We start from the raw sequence: 18,317 nt of genomic DNA, 5'->3' as shown, positions 1-18,317 counted from the left end.
GGAGTCAGTTGCTGCGCCACTCCCGGCGTGCCAGTGCAGCTGAGCGACGTTCCTGGAAGAGCAGTACCCAGAGAGATCAGCGGGGCGGTTCCTGTGAGGGAAAAGGAGGCGGTTGCCAACGCCTCCCAACGTGCTCCAGTGGTGCAGCTGAACAAGCATTCCTGTGGAGGCGGTGTGCCGGGGAAGTTATGGAGCGATTCCTGTGAAAGGAGGAAAAGAAGACTGCCAATGTCTGCCTAACCAACTGCTTGTGACAGGAGGTTCCAGTTCCTGAGAGCGGATCCAGTATGCAACAAGAGCCGGGACATTGTTGTGCAGGACATTGTGGGCAGTGCAGGTCTGGCGGAGACACCAAAAATGAACTGAAAGTAGCAGCAGCCGCGGAGACCCTCAACAGGCTTCCAGCAGCCAACGATGAGGACTGTTGTGAAAGCCCAACATTGCAGCTTCGCAGCAGAAGAACCCGAGCTGAAGTTGCGCCACCAGACTCAAGAGGAAACTTGAGGGGACCGTGGGAGGTCAATCTGGTATACAAAAATGAAACGGTCTGATAGGCATTATTTGATAAGTGTGTGTTCTGGTGGGCACTGTAGGCGTGCTTTATGATAAAATGACAAAGCCTTACCACAAAAGGCAAGTGGTAAAAGCCAGAGGTGTAAAACCTCAAGCTTTTTGATTTGGCAGAAAGGGGTAAGTTTAGAAGGAAATTTACCTTGACTAATGTGGTGACACCATCAAATTCACCACCACACCTCAAAGGCAACTTAACGCTGCCATGAGTGAGCATGAATGTCCAACTAGGATTTGGATAACCACTCATGAGGAAGCCTTACTGGAGGGATAAAGGGAAAATTTACCCTGTGCTTAGAGCACCCACCAGTAAAGACATCGGAAGGAAAGGTAACAGAGAGATGTATGTAAATAAAGTACTGAAGGTTTAAAATATGCTTGTTGAAATGTAGCGTGGATTACTGAAATGTTATTGATACTTATTAGGAATTCATGGTAAGTTTAACTTTATGGTAAGAGGTATTTAAATTAAGTTAACTTTAAGGTAAAACTGAATGCATTTGAAAATGTGAAATTTTATGAAAACTTTTTAGTTTTGGTTAACGTGTGTAAGCTTTATTTACACACATTGCTGCAACGAGGCTTGTAGCCTCGTAGTCCTCAATGTTTTAGGAAAAGGACATATGTAGCAGGCACTTACCCTGAAGGGCTGGCGTACAGCAGGCCAAAGGAAGGCCTTAGCAACAGCCAGAAAAGAGAAAAGGCTCTAAAATTATAGAACCGACCTGGATTGGTTGAGAAGGGTCCAGTAACGATTTGGGAAAAAAAGCTAGGAGCCGGTACAGCACGAGTGGAGTTCAGTGCTGTTCGAGTCAGTCAGAGAGAACAGAGCAGAGTCTGGCAGAGAGGAGTCTGTCAGCTCTGGAAGAAAGTTCTGTCTCAGCAGAGTTGGCTGACAGAAGTCCAGTCCCTGTCTAAGCGATTGTATGCTTGACGGGGAGGAGGTCCTGACTGGGTGCAGATTGCAGACCCCTTCAGCAGCTTGGCGGTTTAAAAAACTGCCCAGACCTATCTAGTCTGCCTTGCCCTGTGTGTATCACCAGAATCACCAGTCTGGGAGAAGCCAGTCCAGAGGCAGTGAAGCCATATTAGGACTAGTGGGAGAGAGGGAGGCCAAGTGTGCCAGAATCTCCTGGGCTTGGACTGTGTGCTTGGGTGTGATCAGTGGGTATTGGAGCAGTGAGGAATAGTGTCTGCGTGCGTAAGGGAATTTATTAGTTCAAAGCTAAATCTTCCCTTAAGAGACACCTGCGTGTGTCGGTGTGCATATGAATCTGAAGTAACATCTTCAGACAAACTTAATCTGAAACCAACAAGCGTTAAACCTCTCCAGTTTACCTGAGAAGCCTTTGTGAAAGCCAGCAAATAAACGTTTCAGTTTTGTTCATTATAAAAACCTCTCCAGTCTTTTATTTGTCTGTGTGTCGGTGTTCCCCAGTCAGGGTGGTGGCCGTGTGGAAAATCAGGATTGAGTGGGCTATATAGAGGAAAAATATTATTGGTGGCAGCGCAGAAAGTAGAACTTATATATAAGTGGCTTTCGTTACAATCAGCAAAAGAGATGGAGGGGGAAAGTCTCAGATTGCGTTGCCCAGGGAGGGAAACAGCATTGCAAATGAATGCTGTAGCATAATGATCCACAATATTCAGTGAGTTGTGGATGAAGTCTAATACAAAATGCATATTTTAATTGCACAATAAAAAGGTCACATGGCAAAGTCTCTAAGAGCGCAATCCAAGGTGCGGGGGGAATATAACCTTGAGGGTCGCCAATGTGGGTGCCTATTCTGCCCGTGTAACGGGCTAATATGCTGTCAGAGGGGTTATTATGCCGGCAGCAGGGCACTGTGCAACTGCGTAGCACCTGGACCTAGAACAGTGGTGGCGAACCTTTGGCACTCCAGATGTTATGGACTACAATTCCCATCAGCCCCTGCCAGCATGGGAATTGTAGTCCATAACATCTGGAGTGCCAAAGGTTCGCCACCATGGACCTAGAAGCTGCCACATGCACCAGTACCCTTCTGCCATGGGATCCTGTGCCGGTATGGATGGGGGGGCATTCCTGGGGGAGGAGTTGACAAGTCAGTTTCCAGTGCTTTTGAGCCTACCGGCCCAGGAACATTCCCTTTTCCAGGCACAGACTTACGCCATCAAATAGAGTAGCATATGTCATCACCCTCAGTGGGGCTTTTCACCAGCAGACAGGTTTTTCTGTTTCTTTTCTTGGCAACTCTGCCATCGAATGTCTCTCTGGAGGTGGTGCCATGCCCAGCTGCCATGGATCTACCCCCCCCCCCCGGATTTTGCCGAATTTATCTTTCAAAGAGTCACTGTGAGAAGAAAAAGACTGCAGCCAGGCAAGAACAATTCCTAACTACCAGTCCAGAAATTATAAAGCATTTTATTTTATTTATTTATTACTTAAAATTTATTTTTATTACTTAATCTTATTTATTACTTAAATAAATTTATATCCCGCCCTCCCCTGAATGGCTCAGGGCAGCAACAACAGTATAAAAACAGTTACAATAAAAACAGAAAAACTATGATAAATAACAGTATAAAAACATAAATAGCTAAAATCAGATGGTGACTTAAACCTATTAAGTCCCCCCTCCCCCAGGGAAGCCAAAAACAGATGTTTATTAACTGATGTTAAACTGGCTGGCCTACGAAAACGCCTGGTGGAATAGTTCCATCTTACAGGCCCTGCGGAAGCTACTCAAGTCCCGCAGGGCCCTAATCTCAGACGGAAGCATATTCCACCAGGTAGGGGCCAGGACCGAAAAGGCCCTGGCCCTCGTTGAGGCCAGCCGGATGATTTTTGGGCCAGGGACTACCAGATGGCTACCCTCTGAGGAGCAGAGGGGCCTACTTGGGCAATATGGTGAGAGGCAGTCCCTGAGGTATGTAGGCCCAAGAACTCTCAAGGCCTTAAAGGTCAAAACCAAGACCTTGAAGATAACCCAGTACTCGATGGGCAGCCAATGAAGGTGGAAGAGGACCAGTGTAATGTGGTCCCTACCTGAGGCCCCTGCCAGGAGCCTTGCAGCCGCATGCTAGACGAGTTTTAGTTTCCAGATTAGGTTCAAGGGCAGGCCAGCGTACAGTGAGTTACAATAATCTATCAATAATAATTTTCCAGTATAGAATATGAATTCCAAGTAGGTTCCATATTCATCTGGACAGATGCTATACTGTGATATTCACAAGTAACCAGCTGTATGGGAAACTAGCTCCCATCTCTTCTCTAGAACCTCATCTTGACAGCAGGGGTATATTTCCCTACCTTTTATGAAGCCCTTCCTTGCCTTGTAAGCATGTCATTCCACTATGCCATTGCTTCAGTTGTAATTTGGAAGACAAGTTTGAAGTCATGAAGGGTAGCCTCTAAGATGTGGAAACAAGAGGAGCTGATTTGTGGGGTTTCTCTGTGCCAGCCACTGACCTTGACAAGAGAAGAGTGCAAGTAGATGTTATGGGGCATGATGATGGCTCCAACAATACCCACGGCTTGCAGAAGCTCCTTGTGCCCACAGTCCTTGCAGTAGGGAAAGAATATCCCCTTCACCACCTCTTTCTGGCTGGGCTTCACTACCACATACTGCAAGAAAAACAAAAATGGAGACAGGTTAGATGAGCAGCTTGCAGAGCAGAGAAGGAGCAACACGCCTGCCCTCCCCAGGTAACTGAGTCAGATTTCTTTCAGCAGTTCTTGTGTCTTCAAAATGACAGCTACTCAAGAAAGGAAACGGGGGCCACAGTTAGAAGCTGGGGACTGTCATGTGAGAATATAAGCAAAAGAGATAACTTCAGGAGAAATCAAGTGCAACCAGGATGTGGGGCTTATGAGACTGGTTACAAGGGAAATGGAGGTCGCAGATAGTGCAAATGAGAAATGATAATGGGAAAAGCATTGGGGTGGTGCAGAATTTACACCACCGTAGATACACCACCAGTGATGAGTTGGCAGCATGGCTGTTCCAGATGTGCCAGATGGATGGGAGATTGTATGGTGCCACTAGCATGTGTCATAAGTGGCAAAGCTATGCCTAAGGTAAACTATACTAGGTTCTCAGTCTGTGGCAAATTACCTCCATTTTTCGAGCATCTCTTTGCTATCTGACTATATATGGAAAAACCTTTTTGGTATTTGCTATTTGGATGTATCATGAGCGCCTGGACTTCTGTACCCCAAGATGCAGTGATAGTCACTCTTCTAGATGATTTTTTAGACATAGTAACCAAAGGCAATATGAGAACTGAGGGGTGGATGCTGCTTTTATGTGGGGGGTTTTGAATTGAAAGTATCTGAAGGGACACCACTGGAGGCAGGTTTTTCTTATGTGTTTATGTTCCTCTGCTTGTACCAGACACAGAACCTTATAAGGGAGGGCAAGTATCAAGCCACACAAAACTGTGATTTTACCTCGTAGCCAAATGTCACTGCCATGATTGTTATGAGGAGACCAAAAAAGGCTTCCAGTTTCCTGAGACCTGGGAAAGGACAAGACAGAATGAAGCTCTCTCATTTCAAGAAGGAATCAAGGGTACTTCCCATTTTATTAATGTTTAACTTAAGTTCTCATTACTGTGCAATAAATATGAGAGGACTCCATGGGAAATCACCTTACACCACAACCTTTAGACATTTCATTGTCTGTTCCGGTCAAAGATAGTAAAGTCATTTATTTCCTTCTGAAATACATACCATATTTATCCAAGAACAGGAAGAAGAAAGTGTCCACAATGGTGATCAATACTCCACCCCACAAAGGGATACTGCAAACAGGAAATCACAGAGATCACTATGCTGATTGTAACATTTAAAGCCAGAAACAGCATTCTGCTACCTTAAACAAATATCTTAGTCTAAAAATAAGGCTGCAGGTTTTGTAAATCCTTCCGACTCTGGCCTTTTCTGCCACCCATTTGATCAACACCATGTTTCTGACAGGCAGAAATTCAGCTGCTGACCAGCAATTAAAAAATCATGGAGCTTAACTTGAAAAAAGCCAGAAGCCATGGAGATCAATCTACCAGGAAATTCAACTTTAGATGAAAATAGTTGGGCTCTCTCTCTATTTTTTTTTTTTTAAGATTTAGGGGAGCAAACCTTTGCTGTGTCCCTTGTTTTGGGAAGTTTGTACCGACCACCTTGAGTGATGTGACTGGAAAGAACAGAATCAGTCTAGTATACATAAAGCAGACCTATAAGTATATTTTAGTCCCTTAACTGGACCGACTTCTGAGAGGATTTCTTACTATAAACTATTCCTGACTCTCAAAGAAAAAGAAGAGAAGGCAAAGATGGTGTTGCCATGCATCACCCCAATCTCTACCATTACCCTATAAAGTCTTTTTTTAAAAAATCTTACTATCTACTCCAGTGCAACATACATTTGGTAATAACAGAAGTCAAGAAATGACTCTGAGATGCATACATCTTTTCTCTCCCTTGCATGTCCTGTAGAAGAATGGAGATCATTACCGTCCAGAGGACAGAAGGTTGAAGGCAATCGCTGTCCCAATCACTTCCTGCATGTCAGAGCCAATTATGGCAATTTCTATCATGATCCAGAGCAAAATACGTGGAACCTGCAGCAAACGGAACCATATTGTAATAAGCTGTCGGACAGAATAACCAATGGCTTAAGACTTCTCTGATCTCAATTTTGAGCAGCACATTCCCTCAGTTCTGTTGCATTCTGCACAGTAGTTTTGTAGCTCCAGACTATTAAAAAGGATGCAGACAAGTTTCACCACAGTGCTTGCTCCACACACAGAGAACATACTGTTATAACTAATCACCATATGATATTACAGTTGTTAAGAGATGAACATTAGACTAAAGGAAATTAAAACCATAGACAGGTACAAGACAGCTTACAATTATCTACAACCTAGTAGTTTGGCAGCTACTGAACTGGCCATAGTTATTCCCATTTCTAAGAACATAATAAGCTGCCGCTGATTTGGATATCTCCTACTAGTAATTGACAGCCAGATTACTTACCTTGGGATAATAGTAATGGCATATCTCTCCCAAGTCCTTGCCTGTAACTACCCCAAGCCGAATGGCCAGTCTTTGGCAGAGCAACCCCAGGATTGTGGCCCAAAGTAGGACCCAGAGCAGCTGTGAGGAGAGCAAGAGTACATAGTCACTCAGGAAGGTCATTTGGGGTTTTCTGTGAGACAGTAGGACACAAGCCAGGAAGGTCATTTGGGGTTTTCTGTGAGACAGTAGGACACAAGCCGAACGCCAGAACTTTAGCTTCATTGTGGCTGGGGATGAACCACACTACTATCTGCATTACCTTTAACCCGAACAAGCAACGGACACCCCCCCCCCCTCACTCTGTATACTGTTGTGAGTTTGATGTCTGATCACTGGGAACTGGTCTAACACTGTGGTCTTAGTCGGCACTTGGTGGTCCCTCGTTCATGCTGTACCTGGGGGGAGCCAGAGCCTATAGGAAAAGAATGCTAATGTTCTTTACTGTGACTAATGATTAGGAAATGATCCACAGAGGGCTCTTTTAAGTGCCCATCAGAACCTGAAGGGGGGGACATCTCCCAGCAGAGGAGAGAAGACGTGTGTGAAAAAAACAGTCATTTTGACTTTGGCAGAGACAGAGAAATACAGTGCCATCCTTAAGCAGAGATAAGACAGATGATGTGATCAGCTACCCTGTACCAGTCTTTCTTTTCATCCTGCATATTTGTAAATAAAGCAAATATTACAACAATGCCATAAATCTCCAGTGCTCCAGAGAGAACCAACTCTAGCAAGTGCTGATCTTGTAAATTCTTGCAGTTATAAGAAAGAGCTATTCCTTCCTGTTGGCACCCAATCAGCCCATGTTGTCCTCCTGTGCTCACCTGAAAGCCAGCAATAGCTCCACATTGCAGGTCTGACTCAATATTTCCTGGATCCAGATAGGCAATGCTCATGAGGAATCCAGGTCCAGTGAAAGCCCAGAGCTTCCTAAAACTGAAGCCATGCTGGAGAACAAAAAAGTTACAGTAAAGACAGTGAAAAGGAGTGAGGAGAGCAAGGATCTTGCGTTGGGGCTGGACAGGTGCCCTCAGACTACTGTTTCTCAGACATTTGACTGCCAGCCAGCATGCTCACTTACTTCTTTTTTCTTTCCAGAGAGCACAGTAAAGCAAATTCCCTACCTGCTCACAGTTGAAGAAATAACCAGCCAGTGTATTTTAATGCAATTCAGTTATTTCTAATGCACTAACAATACCACTTGGGAGGTCATGGAAGAGCCAGAGTGCTATAATGATACTGGATGAGGAATGGGGGAATGCAGGTTCAAACCCCTTGGCTGATTTTGAGCAACTGGTCTTCAGGCTACCCTACCTCACAGGGCTGTGGTTAATATGAAATGGAGGGCAGAATACTATGCAGAAGATTGGGATAAAAATATAATAAATACTGAGTAATGTGGGAGTGGGGATTCATTCTTTGGTCTTCCAATTTTCAGGGTGTGGCTTCTAATTCAGGCATAGCACTCTCGTTGCCTTCCAGATACAGCCACGTAGCTGCCACGGGATGGGGGGGCACTGCACCCTGGGCACGCACCATTGGGGTCATGTGGGGGGCAGAAAATCGCCCCCCTCATCCCTCTCCCTCACTCCACCTCGCCAGACCTGAGAGAAGCCACTGCCGGGCCAGACGAAGGCTGCTGCTGGGTGCCCCTTTCCAGATGAACATAAGAACATAAGAACATAAGAACTAGCCTGCTGGATCAGACCAGAGTCCATCTAGTCCAGCATTCTGCTACTCGTAGTGGCCCACCAGGTGCCTTTGGGAGCTCAGATGCAGGATGTGAAAGCAATGGCCTTCTGCTGCTGCTGCTGCTCCTGAGCACCTGGTCTGCTAAGGCATTTGCAATCTGAGATCAAGGAGGATCAAGATTGGTGGCCATAGATTGACTTCTCCTCCATAAATCTGCCCAAGCCCTTTTTAAAGCTATCCAGGTTAGTGGCCATCACCGCCTCCTGTGGCAGCATATTCCAAACACCAATCACACGTTGCGTGAAGAAGTGTGTCCTTTTATTAGTCCTAATTCTTCCCCCCAGCATTTTCAATGAATGCCCCCTGGTTCTAGTATTGTGAGAAAGAGAGAAAAATTTCTCTCTGTCAACATTTTCTACCCCATGCATAATTTTATAGACTTCAATCATATCCCCCCTCAGCCGTCTCCTCTCCAAACTAAAGAGTCCCAAACGCTGCAGCCTCTCCTCATTATCCTGTTATCCGCTTTTATTGTGATGTAAACCGCCCTGAGCCCTTTGGGGGAGGGCGGTATAAAAGTGGAACCAATAAATAAATAAATAAATAAATAAGGATGGTGCTCCAATCCTTCAATCATCCTCGTTGCCCTTCTCTGCACTTTTTCTATCTCTTCGATATCCTTTTTGAGATGTGGCGACCAGAACTGAACACAATACTCCAAGTGCGGTCGCACCACTGCTTTATATAAGGGCATGACAATCCTTGCAGTTTTATTATCAACTCCTTTCCTAATTATTCCCAGCATAGAGTTTGCCTTTTTCACAGCTGCTATGCATTGAGTTGACATTCCCATGGAACTATCAACTAAGACGCCCAAATCCCTTTCCTGGTCTGTGACTGATAGCACTGACCCCTGTAGCGTGTATGTGAAGTTTGGATTTTTTGCCCCTATGTGCATCATTTTACATTTTGCTACATTGAACTGCATTTGCCATTTCTTAGCCCACTCACCTAATTTATCAAGGTCTGCTTGGAGCTCTTCGCAATCCTTTGTGGTTCCCACCACCCTACATAATTTGGTATCATCTGCAAACTTGGCCACCACGCTACCCACCCCTACTTCCAGGTCATTTATGAATAAGTTAAAGAGCACTGGTCCCAAAATGGATCCTTGGGGAAACCACTCCCTACATCTCTCCATTGTGAGAACTTCCCATTTATACCCACCCGTTCTTTTCCTGTTCCTCAACCAGTTTTTAATCCATAGGAGGACTTCCCCTCTTATTCCTTGATTGCTGAGTTTTCTCAACAGTCTCTGGTGAGGAACTTTGTCAAAAGCCTTTTGGAAATCCAAGTAGACAATGTCCACTGGTTCCCCCTTATCCACATGTCTGTTTACACCCTCAAAGAACTCTAGTAAGTTTGTAAGACAGGACTTGCCTCTACAAAAGCCATGCTGACTCTTCCTCAGCAGGTCTTGCTTTTCTTCATGTTTAATAATTTTATCTTTAATGATAGATTCTACTAATTTACCAGGAACAGATGTCAAACTGACTGGCCTGTAATTTCCTGGGTCCCCCCTAGACCCTTTCTTAAAGATTGGTGTGACATTGGCCATCTTCCAGTCTTCAGGGATGGAGCCTGATTTCAGGGATAAGTTGCATATTAGATGGCTCCTAATATGTTCCCTGAAGAGCACTATAATCAGCAAGTGAAAATCTACTGATGATCGCTGGCCTGAGAGATGTCTGGCTAGCTTTGACCAGGACCAGGGCATTTTCAGCCCTGGTCCCAACCTAGCAGAGCATTCTATCTAGTGAGACCAGGGCCCTGTGGGACTGGATGCAATTCTACGGGGCCTGTAAGGCAGAGCTGTTCCACCAGGCATATATTTGAGGCAGCTACGGTTTTCCATCAGTCCGGCCTCCCTCTTTCACTCTTCTGCCATCCTCCCTCCCCTCCTTGCGTTGGATATGCAATGGTTGAAAATCTGTCACATACATTTTAGATTTTAATGTATTTTGTACTGTAGTTTTATTTTACGATATTTATTATAGAATTGTTGAAAGCCGCCCTAAGCCCATAAGGGGAAAGGCAGCATACTAATCTAATCAAACAAACAAAAAAATGTTCTTCGATCTCTCCCTTGCATCACCTTTCCTTCTTTGCTCTTTATTGCCTGATTATTTTCCAAATATTCTATATCCTCCCCAAGCCTGGCAACTGCTGTTGGGAAAAACATACACATCCATTCAGTGGTTCTGACTGACGAGGTTCTGAAGATGAACAGAGGTCTTTAGAAGAGTGACTTTAGAAGTGATTTCTTTTCTGACAGTTCTCCTTTCTACCTGCAGATGCCTGTGCTATTCCTGAAGGTTCACTGACCATCCCAGGAATAAATGTCAGGATGTTCAGTGGACTGCATGTGGGAAAGGATGTGAGAAAGTCCAATCCGGCAAAATCCATGGGTACAGGCCAATGTGCGTGAGTCATTCTGAATATAACCTTGTGAGGGGTTTTGGGGCAAAGTATGCTCAGCACTTTCCTTTTAGTTACTGTAAAGAAGGAAGCTCTTCTGGAGCACTGTTTGTCTTCTCATCCACGTCAGAGTATTTGTCTCCCAGTAACATTTCAGAAGGTTGGGGCTGCAACCCTGTGCAGAGTTAGCTGTAACTGAGCCCCTCAATTGCAGTGGCCAACTAACTACTCATAGGATTAAGCTGTAAAACCGCATATGCTTCCATGTGAGTAAGCTTCATCTACTTCAGAGTAGACATGCTAAGGAGCTGACTGATAAAGTCAAAGAAAGTTATGGCATTCTCATTAGTTGCAAAATTACTTCCTTCCTCCAATGCCATTAACCTCTGGCTTATTATAAACCTGACGAAGCAAAACAGCCTCCCTGTCTTATGCAAGTTTGCTTTACTTTGTCACAGAAAGACATGCTTAAGTAATAATACGGTCACAAGATTCTCGGTGCCGATCACTTTCATCTTTCCATGGCATTTAGGCCTGCTTGTGATGCCATTGAGGCAAAGGAGCTTTTTGTGGTCTCCACTTCTCATTTGAACTGTTTTGCAACCCAAGTAATACAGCTACCTGTGCACGGTTTGCACATCGGAGATGCATAGCCTTTGCAGGTATTATGCTGACATGCTCACTCAGCCTGCAGAGCTGCTTTGTACAGGTTGCAGCACACTTTGAACAAGAGCAGAAGCCCGTGCAAAATCTCACAGGGAAGCTCTTTGGCCTTGCCACTCCCATGTTTAAAATCAGCTGCAGTTTCCCTTCAGTAAGGTAAGCTCAGATTAGTGGTCACTCAGTTTGAGAAGCCTTTTATAACTGGCCAGTGGAAGAGAATGTGGTCTTACTGCAGGGGGCTGGACATGTGCTTATTTTTTTATGCAGTGGCGTAGTGGCTAAGAGCAGGTGCATTCTGATCTGGAGGAACCGGGTTTGATTCTCAGCTCTGCCGCTTGAGTTGTGAAGGCTTATCTGGGGAATTCAGATTAGCCTGTATACTCCCACACACGCCAGCTGGGTGACCTTGGGCTAGTCACAGCTTTCGGAGCTCTCTCAGCCTCACCCACCTCACAGGGTGTTTGTTGTGAGGGGGGAAGGACAAGGAGATTGTAAGCTCCTTTGAGTCTCCTACAGGAGAGAAAGGGGGGATACAGAGATGGGATCCAGCAGGTTCTCACCAGTTCCGGAGAGTGGGTTACTAATTATTTGTGTGAGCTGAGAGGGGTTTACTAATTGGGTCTGCTGTTCCATTAGAAATTCCATTAGGTCCAAAAATCATAAAGTCCTGTTATTTCCTATGTGGCTGGTTAGCAAAGGTAGAAAACGGGATAATTCTCCCTGTTGGGCTGTTTTAAAAACATGTTTTAGAAATATGGTAAAGTTCCTGGTTTAAGGAAAGTCTCCTTCTTTTGATTTCTAGAAACAAAATTAAGTATTTGAAAGTATTAAGTATTTGACAGGCAGTCAATTAGAGGAGAAGTAGTTGTTTCTGTTGGCAGTAGACGATAGGACTTGCTATAATGAGTTTAAATTATGGACAGAAAGATACCAGCTGGAAATTAGGAACTTTTTTACAGTAAGAGTTTTAACAGTAACAGAGAAATTATTAATGCCCCGCCCCCGGAATGCCCGGCCACGCCCCCATCGTGCCCCGCCCAGCCCCATTCGCGCTACGCCACTGTTTGAATCCCACCACCATGGGAACCTGTTACTAAAATTTTTGGATCCCACCACTGGGGGGATATAAATCCAAAACTCTTCTTCTCTTCTAATTAGGGAAGATTTAGGTGCTGGAGTGTGAAGGCAATAATGTACTACTTTTAGAGGACTCAACAGCAGATGTCAAACATTAAAATAACAGGCCAACACAAATAAAATGCAGAGTCTTGCTGGTGTTGCCACTTATGAGGGGGAAAAGAGTGAGGTGGGGATTAAATCTAATATTACCAGGTCCAGATAGAAGAAAGGCAAATCCAACACGGCATAAATACCTTTTGGATTTGCAGCAAGGGAAAAATAGCACAGAGGTGCTTTTTTGTACCACTATGTAGCAGTAATAGGACTTCAAAAGGTACGAGAGTCCTCTTAAGATTTAGTCCTCTGGAAAGGACTTGGAGGTTCCAGTCCAGGGGACAATTTTGGTTCCAGATTCCCAGGCACTGCCTGTAAATGCAGAGCCTGAGCAGTCAGTAGTTCCTGCAGGACCAGGTCCAGAGGCTCAGGCAGAGCATTCAGGCTGGGATCCACAGTCAGGTCCAAGCTCTCAGATTCCCCAGGGTCAAGCTCTGAGACTCTTCAGCCTCTTAATGCTAAGACAGAGGGGTACCAGCTCCATCACACATACCCCTCTCCATCTCCAGAGCCCCAGGAGCAACACAAAAGAAGACTGCACGCTAATTTACAGCAAAGGAGACGCAACAGCAGGTAAGCAGCTATGGGGAGAGCTGAATTGGAAGCAAAATCTTTGCAGGAGCCAGACTAAAGTAACCCAGCTGCAAGAGGTTATTGCACTAATAGTGGAGAAGCTCCCATATGGACATCCGGGGACAAATGTCCCGGGCGCCCACTGTGGGAGTCATGTGGGTGTGTGTGTGCAAAATGACTAAATCGGTCCACATGCTTGCCTGCTTGCATTCTCTCGGTTCCTCTGTTTCTCTTGCTCTGCAAAAAAACTCACTTAGCTTGGTATTTATGTCTCCACAATCATCAAACCTTTCAAGTTATGGTGAGCCTCAATTTCATTTTAACCAGTTTCCCAGCATCCTCAGGGCAACTGCAAATCACTATTTTGTAATTTGCCCTCATCCCTTTCTGCCCCTCCAAAAGTTTTTTCCTCCAAACTGTCCCCCCAGCATCCTCAGAGCCTGCATGCAAATGACCCTTCTTCTCATTAGCTCCTACTTTCAGCTTTGCCTCATGAAGGGGGGGGGGGCGAGTAAACTGACGAAAGGGCTGGGACAGAGCCAGCCAGGTAGTTCAGAAGAGAACATGCATGCCCTTCTGAAAATTGCACTGATAAATTTGAAAAGAAAATATGACTTTTTGCTTTCAGTTTTGTAGACAGGCTTTTGCCTCACGAGGGGGCTAATCAGAGCTTTGCGGCTAATCAGAAGACGTTTACCTGTTATCTTCCAGCATAAGCACAGTATGATATCTGTGAATTGCATTTACATGAGATCTTTAATACATTGAATATGAAAATAATCCCTTTTTGAATAATGGTTTAGCACTATAAAACTGCATTATGCAAACAGCACACCGGCCATAAACTTTGGAGATTCAGAATCTGCAGAGTTTACAGAATAATCTCATAAATGCTAGAATGCATCCAGCCATAAAACTTGAACAATTGAACCTGCAAAGTTTTAATTAGTAGATTTTTTATATTATGCATAAGCCATATAGTTTTTAAAAATTATGCAATATATGTATGTGATGTAAGTGTTGCATACTTGATTCCACTTGAAAAAGATCTATCTTTAATCCTTTTTGGTTTTGGTATAGCTTTTGGCATATAATTTTATAATACCGTGCATAATGTAAGTAAGTAAGTGCATAATATGGTTTTTCACTATAGATAGTGGAATGAATTTCAGATACAAAATAGTTCACTAAGGAGCGCAAGTCATATATTGTTCCAACCTCCAGGTGGTGGCTGGAGATCTCCTGGAATTACGAATGATTTCCAGGTACAGAGATCAGTTCACCAGGAGAGAATGACAACTTTGTATGGTAGATTCTGCATTGCACTCCACTGAAGTCTGTCCTGTCTCTGAACCCCCTTTCCTCGGGTTTCACCTTGAAAATCTCCAAGTATTTCCCAGTCTGTAGCAGGCAACCCTAGTTCTGCACAATGTAGGATGTTTTAATAATAGCTATATTTTCAATGTTTCAATGTCACCACTGCTTGTTTGTGATGTCTAAATTGTAGACAAAGGAGCCTAGAAGTGTGAACATGGCTTAGATAGATCAAAAGGTGGGAGGGTCAGAGCAGAAAGATTCTCTGCTTGAGTTAAACTTACAAAAATCAGGTTTTCGCTGCATTAAGCTAATAGATGCCTAAGCATTGACCACAAGCTAGCTAACTTTTGATCTTCATATCGTGAAGTAGCTAACAGGTGTCTGAACATAACCGCAAGCTAGCATGTATTAGCCACATCTTATGACAGTTTCCAAGAAGATGTCTGCCTCTGCTGTTTTTTTGCAATACTAAGAAAAGTTCTTTGTTCTGTAACATTCTGGGTAGCCCCCACCTCTTGGCCACCATGAGTTGCTATGCAGAATAAGTATTAACCTTGCTATTTAGCTCTTGTAACATGGAACTGTTTGCCATACAAGGTAGCACAAGAGGCGTGGAAATTGATCGGTTAACTGAGCAAACTGCACCCACTTGTGATCTCTATAAAAGTTTATGCACACCCTTGATCTGGGTCCTGAACTCTCAGGTACCCAGATAGCTATCTGTTGCTGTTATCAGGCCTGAATAAAATATCTTCCTGACCAAGAAACGGCCGTCTTATTTGCTATTTGACTTTGTCTTGACTTGTGCCTATGCCTAGGACAGAGGTAACAGAAGAAAGAGCAGGGGACACAAACACATAGCTGTTCATAATTTCTCTGCATCTCGGATTGTAGAGAGTGATGTGTTGAAATGCTTGGAGTAAACTCCCCACAGTAAACTCCCTGAGGTTCAACAACAAGGCATAGAGGCCAAAGTCTGATGTTGCCTCTTAGCACAGAGGTTTAATTGCCTCTGAATGTGGAAGTTCTGCACAGTTTTAGCACTCAACTCTCTCTCTCTCTCTCTCTCTCTCTCTCTCTCTCTCTCTCTTCCCCCCCCCCCTCTCTCTGGGAAGAACCTTTGGGTCATCCAGGGGTTACTTTGGGCTGTACCCTTAGCAATTAGAGGATGAATCTGCAGTGCTTGGAGTTCTTGTAGATACAAGTATGAAATAGACATTCAGAGGAAGACATGGAAATTCAGGTTTGTTTCTACTGTGCCTTACTTGGGCAGGTTTGATATTAATCCAAATTGGCTATTTCTGGCAAGGCTTGGAAGAAATGCAAAGGAATGAGTGTAGGTTAATAAAACATTATTCACAGCAGTAATAAAACATTTTGAAAGCATTTGTCATATGACACTCAGAACACTTTTAAGTGTTATAACAGTTGTTAAACATTTTGAAAGCATTTTGAAAAAGTTGTCAAAAATTTTATTTCTGATGTGTGGCATGTCCCATTGCTGTGTTCAGATTTGTGAGTTGGGAGATGCTCTATAATGTGATAGTGGCTTTGAGATTACCTGGTGCAAAAAATTGTTCTTTAGTTGTAGTGGGGGAGGCTGCCCATATTGCTCCCCCGCCCCCAACTCAGATTTTGCCCTGGTCTCCATTTCTCTTAGCTACGCCTCTGTGCACTAATAAATGGGAAGCTGACTATAGCAGAGAAGTTGCAGCTGAGCTAGCTTGTGGCAGCAACGTTGTGGTTCAGTTTGCAGGTCACTGTTTCTGTTTCTAGCCTTTGTCTTGGTTCCAGGCTCATTAAACAACTGAACCTGCTAAGAACTGTGTCCAGACTATCTTTGGTTCTTGAGGGCCTGTCTATGACACGCATGCACACATGCCCGCACGCACGCACGCACACCTTCACGCACCCACACACACATACAGAGCAGCAGCAGAGATCAACCTCCCCAGAAAAGTCTCACAAAGAAAATAGGTAGGTAAAATGGACACTTCACAGCAGCAGGATTAAAAAAAAGCAGGCAAACCCACTGCAAAGTTAGCTCAGCAACCAGTCTAGACCCCAATAATGCATTTGTAACCTCCTGCCCAAAACTTACTCCAGGAATATCTGGAATGGAAATTCTCTCATCCAGGTAGGTTTGATCTTTCTCTTCATTAAGATGATTTAGGTCTGATGAATTGTTGGTGCCATAATTAGCATTCTTTCTGATTTGGCTGTCTATGAAGAGACAAAGAAAAGCACAGGCTGTCAGCAACATGCATGATAACATCACAAAATAAAGCAGAGGCAGTTAGCAGCATGCATGATAACATCACAAAGGTAGAGTCACTTTGTGGCACACCCAAGATAATAGTACATTTAACATAGTACATTTAATAAATGTATACCCCACACTCTCAACCCACATGGGTGTATGAGATTGCTTCAAAACAGGGTTGCCAACTAGCCTAGAGAAAAAAAATGTCTTGTTCCTTTATAGAGGCTTAATGGGATGTTATTTATCAGGTGATGTTATTTATCTCCATCCCATGGAAAGCTGGAGATGCCAGTCTCAACACATTAAGCCTCTATTAAAGGGAAAAGACATTTTCTTCCAGGCTTGTTGGCAATTCTATTTCCAATATCATCGAAAACAATAAATAATGCAGAATAAAATAATAATAAAATCAATGACACAGCATCTCAAAAAGGAACTCAGCTGTAAAATTCAACACCTTAGTATAACAACAACATGTTTGATCAAACATCCTATGCAGGTTGATCTTACATGTTATTGTTAAGCTCAGATGTTAAAAAAAATTCAATGCAGATTTGTTTTTTTAAAGCCCGAGGGGAAAAAAGGAATGTTTTCACCTAGTGTTTAACCCTAGTGTCAGTGTAGACATTGGATAGACCTCCAAAGGGAGGATGTCTCATGAATAGGATGCTACCACTGAGAAGACCCTCTTCCTTTTACCTAACTACTTTACTTTAGGAAGTGCCAATGCACAAAGCAGGACCTGTCCCCAAAATCTTTGCTGTACTGTAAGATCCTTTAAGTCTCCTGCTATCCAACCACTTATGACTTCAGAGTTAATAACCAGCACCTAAGTTGGGCTCTGAAGCAAAGGGCAGTTATCAAAGCTCTTTGTAAAGTTGCTGCTTAGCCTTGGAAGGTTTTCGTCTAACAAGGTTGGCGGGATGCCCAGATTGGGGAGTGTTCTAGTATCTGTAGTTTCTAGTATCTGTATCTCCTGTTTCTTTTGCCTGTCTGTGTGAAACTGTTTCAAGGTGGTTTTTGGATGGGAACTAAAAAAGGTGTTTATCTAACTTTGGCAGGAACTGCTGGGGAGCCCGTAAAAGAGGCTGTTCGAACGTTGGGGGGTCAGTTCCCGCATTGCTTGTGATTGACTTAGAATGCCAGCTCAATAAAGAACTTGGAAAGTTACTTTTGGCCTGGACTTTACTGGTTCCTTACACTCTTTCAACAATATCATCATCAACAACAACATTTAGCATTCGATGTATGCATTTCCAGTATTAAAAGTGGTTCATATATATGTCCATAACTCTTACAACAATTCCATAAGATGGGCAGATATTATTTTACTTGTATTGCAGAATTGGAATGAAGATTGGAACTTGTTTTGTGCGACCTGGGAACATTGTCAAAAACTGTGCCATTGTGTTGAGTTCTTCCCCATAATAAAAACTTAAATTGTAGTAATGTTATATTGCAAGTAAC

The 18,317-nt window shown here is 43.8% G+C and overlaps 1 protein-coding gene across 1 annotated transcript in view; it reads right to left on the bottom strand.

The window, feature by feature from the left end:
• Window positions 1–18,317, bottom strand: part of SLC11A1 (solute carrier family 11 member 1) — a 49,273-nt gene that overhangs the window by 12,769 nt on the left and 18,187 nt on the right. The window contains exons 2-8 of the mRNA XM_048485345.1: window positions 16,689–16,810; window positions 7,456–7,578; window positions 6,590–6,709; window positions 6,065–6,171; window positions 5,285–5,355; window positions 5,003–5,070; window positions 4,022–4,177 (exon numbers count right to left, since the gene is read on the bottom strand). Coding sequence (XP_048341302.1) covers window positions 4,022–4,177; window positions 5,003–5,070; window positions 5,285–5,355; window positions 6,065–6,171; window positions 6,590–6,709; window positions 7,456–7,578; window positions 16,689–16,810 — 767 coding nt within the window. The remainder of the gene's footprint in view (window positions 1–4,021; window positions 4,178–5,002; window positions 5,071–5,284; window positions 5,356–6,064; window positions 6,172–6,589; window positions 6,710–7,455; window positions 7,579–16,688; window positions 16,811–18,317) is intronic.

Source organism: Sphaerodactylus townsendi, linkage group LG02, assembly GCF_021028975.2.
Source record: "Sphaerodactylus townsendi isolate TG3544 linkage group LG02, MPM_Stown_v2.3, whole genome shotgun sequence".
NCBI classification, from domain to species: Eukaryota; Metazoa; Chordata; class Lepidosauria; order Squamata; family Sphaerodactylidae; genus Sphaerodactylus; species Sphaerodactylus townsendi.
Note: the sequence above shows the minus strand (reverse complement) of the source record. Positions and strands in the feature narration are given on the sequence as shown.